At 39.8% G+C, this 4,885-nt stretch overlaps 1 protein-coding gene across 1 annotated transcript; it reads left to right on the top strand.

The window, feature by feature from the left end:
• The first annotated feature begins 325 nt into the window (after positions 1-325).
• Positions 326-3,193, top strand: LOC121925967 (elongin-C-like). Its single transcript, XM_042458526.1, has 2 exons — positions 326-379; positions 2,903-3,193. Exons 1-2 carry the CDS (start codon positions 326-328, stop codon positions 3,191-3,193), a joined length of 345 nt encoding a protein of 114 aa, XP_042314460.1.
• Positions 3,194-4,885: the final 1,692 nt, after the last annotated feature.

The following is a 4,885-nucleotide window of genomic DNA, read 5'->3' as shown; positions in this document are numbered from 1 at the left end:
TGCAGTACTAACAAGTGTTAGCTATGGTGCCACTGCCATTGTCTCTGAGAGATCCTCCACCAGTATCTCTCTCACACACATACCCCTGCACTACTGATGCTGCCCTCGCACTAAACTCTTAAAGCATTGTTATTCCACTTTAACTGCTCTAACAGCTGCCAACTGCATTTTGGGGTTTGTAGTTCAGTGAGGTCTAAAAATATTCTAAATGCCCCTCCCTAAACTGCAAATCCCAGAATGCAACAGGAGGGAGCCAGAGCAGTTAAAGTGGATTAGCAGTGTAGTGTGATAATCTGGTTGGCTCCTCAGCAAAAGCCTGTCTGAGATGGGAGACCCTACCAGCAGCAATTCAACCAGCAGCCTACCTTATGTGCCTCATGTGAGCATGCAATGCCACCAATGTGGAAAGATACCACTGATATTTTATTTTATTAATCTATCTATCTATTTTTGTGTTAGGGGAAATATCACTTTGATCAGTGGCCTGATTTTAATTGGGACCAAGCAACAAGAAAAGTGGAATTTTAATCCTTCCATCTATAGCCACAATTCTGATGAAAACTCACCCAAAAAGAGTAATTACAGTTGGTCCTTGGTATCTGTGGGGGATCCATTCCAGCCTCCCCCCCCCCCCCCGATACCAAAATCCACAGATGCTAAACTTCTGTTGTCCCCAATGGTGGCATGTGCACATGTCCACACCACCATTAGGGACAATGAGACTTCAGTTGTGGTGCATGTACATAGCTGCATTACCAATAGTGGCAGCTCCCACTGTTCCTACTGCCAGGGCACAGAGGAGGAGGAGAAAGAGGCACCAGAGGACCTTGCCCTTGCTCCCACCATGACTAACAGCCAAGTGAGGTCAGAGGGAACCACCAGCCACCCAGCCTGCAGCCTTTCCACCCCCTGCAGCAACACTCAGGCCAGATGAGATAAGGAGGGCAGGGGCATCTGAAGTCCTGTTGTCTCTAACGGTGGCATGGCCAATTGCATGTACTACCATTAGGGACATGCCGCCCACGGATGCTTTAATCTGCAGATAGCAAGTCTGATGATACCGAGGGCTGACTGTATAGTATTTTATCTTATTTTCACTGATATCAAAGCTGGAGCTCCCCCCCCCCAAATGGTTAAACCTATTCCTGTGTGCATTGTGGCCCCAGTGGAAATCCTCTCCCTCTGCTTCTATTACATTTCATATAATGGCATACTTATATTTAATATCATATCCAACTTGACCCCAAAGTTTAGCACACATTTCCAACACAGAGAGAAGATAAGACATTGAAACGTTCACCAGTAGGGGTAAGCCATACCTTTTCCCCCTTTTGTATCCAGAATGCCCTGGGAACAATCTCTTGTCATGATGTATCAAAAGTCACATCAGACCATTCTCAAAGGTGAAGATAACAAGTGAACCCAAGTGTGAATTGTGTAGTTCCTTTCTTTTCCATTCTCTTCTAATATTGCATGAAGTAGCTGCCAAGAGTTTTATAAACATTAAATGCAAGACTGAGGGGTTATGCAAGTCATCCCTAAGGGGTGGCCTGCTGCCGCCAGTTTTAGAGGTAGATCAGGGCTGTGGCAACCACATGCTGAGGCCCCAATATGGCTTTTCTGCAGTGCAAAAAAGGAGCCGCAAAAACTGACTCCTTTTTGTGCCCTGGAAAGGGCGCTATAGCAGCTTCACCTGAGCTTTACATTGCTCCTTTAGGGCTGCATCATCTATATGCAGCACCAGAGGATCACCATGACATCGTGCACCATGTGGTGTGGTGCGCAGTGACACACCACCATGGGGGTAGAGTCAGGGCATGCATGACATGGATGCCACACCCTGACTCCACCCCCAAGGTGGCCTTAATGGTCAGTCTGCACAGGCTGTGAGTATGACCAACTGCTTCTTCTTGTGTACCTGGTAATCCCTCCCCCTCCCTCACAACAGAAGCCCCCCCCCCCTGAAAATGTCAGAAAACATCTTCCCATTTTAGAGGTAAATGAAAAAGGTACCAGTCTCAGCCAAGCTTTGACTAAGACATGCCTGAAATTACACGTCTTCTCCCAGTGCTTGGAAGCATGGGGATGTAACAGGCTTGAAAATTTTCCTGAAAAGTTTTGCTTTGATTTCTGTGAGAATATTGGCCAAAATCCTATTTTAGTACTTGTATGAGGGAAGGCAGACATACTATTTCTCCACCTATGCCAGCCTAGTTATGGCAGCATAGTCCACCAATTGACTATGGTGTCCAAGAACTAAACTAAAGTTAGATAAAATTCTAAATAGTATTCTAAATAGTGTTCTGTAAAACAACAACAACAACAACATTTATTTCTTACCCACAACTCATCAAGACTCAAGGCAGGGTACAACATAGATTAATACATATGAAACCATTTAAACACATAGGTTAAAACATAAATATAGGACACATTAAAATAATCCAACATAAAATTAAAAATATATCAATTTAAAATTCATAGTCTAAAACTGACTGGGTGTGCCTAACAAAAGGGATAGATCTTTAATTCTGTTTTAAATCCAGACAGCATGTATTAACTATCCAATGACCTCCTAGCAGGTCATTCCACAGTCTAAGGGTGGTGTAAAAAAAGTTCCTCAAGATTACAGTTGCCAATCTAGTCGTGGCCAATAAAGCAAATGGACCCCAGAGGATCTGAGTACATGGAGCAGAGTATATTTTAATAATTAAATAGCTACCCACCTGTTTGAAATAAAGATATAAATAAAAATAATAAAACTTATATCCCACTTTTTATTACCACAATCAAAGCGGCGTACAACCTTTAAATATACAATATATACAATCCCCCTCTCTCCTTAAAAAAGGATTAAACAGTTCTGTCCATTAAAATTACAAATGATAAAATCTAAAAACAGATATATGTGAAACAGATATGCTCTGACGGCCATGAATTCATTGTTAAGCGAGAACATGTACTTGAGTTAGGAACAATAAAGGCTATGTTGAGTGGCCCAGGACAATTTGCTGAAAATGAAATGATTGAAGTAAATTTTAGAGAGATTCCTTCTCATGTTCTATCCAAAGTATGCATGTATTTCACCTTCAAGGTTCGCTACACTAACAGCTCTACAGAGATCCCAGAATTTCCTATTGCACCTGAAAAAGCACTGGAATTGCTGATGGTTGCAAACTTCTTACATTGTTAAATAAAATATATTAGAGTAAAAGTGTAAACTTTCCTCAGTATTTAATACATGCATTTCATGTTGTCTTGAATGGATAGTAAAATGCCTGAAAATCCCATGCTAATCAACTGGAAAATAACAGTGTTAGAAGTGCCTTTAGGTGTAACTGAAATAAATGAAAATGGGGGGAAGGGGGAATGGATCCATAAATGAGGTAATGTCATAATGAATTTTTAAAAATGAAACAAATGGCTATTTAAGGACAAAACACGTTTTTAAAAAACACAAATGTTCTACTGGACACATCAGCTCTGCAACTGATTTATCAGGATCAAAACATGCTAGCAAAATCTCTACTTACCTGATGGTCTTGGGTATTCATAATGAAGATTTTGCTCTTGTTGCTGAATTTTCTTTTATGTCTGTTATTCTTTGTCAAGTTTGTTATAATAAACATTAAGAAGCAAAGCATGAGCAGCAGGCTATACATCTTAGAGGAAAACACTGTTCTGAAGAGGTACATTCCCCCCCCCCCCCTATTATATAGCAATATGAAGCATATCTAGAAATGAGACTTTGTTCCAAAAATCTTATTTTAAAGAACTTAAATTATTCAGGCATGAAAGTGCTTACATTTGCTCATGCTTTCTACCTTTTAAAATCCCACTGGTCAGGCAGATTTGATGAACAACAGGATTGTTTATCCAGTATTCTGAATGAACTGAAACAGAGAAACTTTAGCTTGAGGTTACAGTATTTTTCACATTGTCAACAGTTCTAACTTTTTCAGGATAGGCTCAAAATAAATAATAGATTCTATTGTAATAGAATCAAAGATGCATGATTCAGCAGAAGTTCTTGCAAAAGGTCATCTAGTGCAATTGCCCGAGTGAAGCAAACACTTTACAACAGTATCCTTATTAGATGTTCCTCTAGCCTCTGCTTAAGAACTTCTGATGATGAAGAATCTCCCACTGTTCAAATCAGCTTGTTCTTTTATTTAACATGAGGAATCAGGAAGTACTTTCTGATGCTTAGGAAAAATCTCAATTCTTGTAACTGGAATATAATGGTTTGGGACCTATCATTTGGAGTAACAGATTATAAATTTATTCCATTCCTTCATATGTCTGAAGGTGGCCATCATACTGCTTTCTGATTGTCTCTTCCCATGGGCCATTATGTTCTAAATAAAACTAGCATTGTCAGAATAAGAATATGTCCTCTGTTTTAAATGCCAGTTGCAGATTTGGAAAAATAGTATCACAATACTACACCCATTCATTCCATCTGATGTTCCCATATCAAGAGTTGGCTGCTGCAGCAGGTCCAGTTGTGAACTGGATGTCCATGGATGTTTAGGCATCAAATATCCCAAAATGTTAAATAAAAGAGAGAAAGAGATTTTCTTTCTATCTGCTTTCTCTACTGTCCAGGGAATTTATCACATAGGGGGAAATTGGGACTTTAAAGAATGATTAACCCGAGAAAATCATGCAATTGACATTAAAACATAATTAATTTGAGATTAACACAAGAATCTTTATCCTGTGATTAACAAGGGAATAACCAGGCAATAAACAGTAAGAAGTCATTCATGGCAAAATCCTGTGAATGATTTTCTTCTGTTTCTTGCCTGGTCATTCACTGGTTAATGGCACTTTAACCACGTTTCACCTCAACGTCATGTGAAAACCATTAGCATTAATTGTG

This window comes from Sceloporus undulatus, chromosome 3, assembly GCF_019175285.1.
Source record: "Sceloporus undulatus isolate JIND9_A2432 ecotype Alabama chromosome 3, SceUnd_v1.1, whole genome shotgun sequence".
Taxonomy (NCBI): Eukaryota; Metazoa; Chordata; class Lepidosauria; order Squamata; family Phrynosomatidae; genus Sceloporus; species Sceloporus undulatus.
Note: the sequence above shows the minus strand (reverse complement) of the source record. Positions and strands in the feature narration are given on the sequence as shown.

Coding starts and splice junctions, on each gene's coding strand:
- LOC121925967 (XM_042458526.1), top strand. CDS start 326: ATGGGAGACCCTACCAGCAGCAATTCAACCAGCAGCCTACCTTATGTG. Junction 380..2,902: donor GCCTACCTTATGTGCCTCAT/GTGAGCATGCAA, acceptor ATCTAAAAACAG/ATATATGTGAAACAGATATG.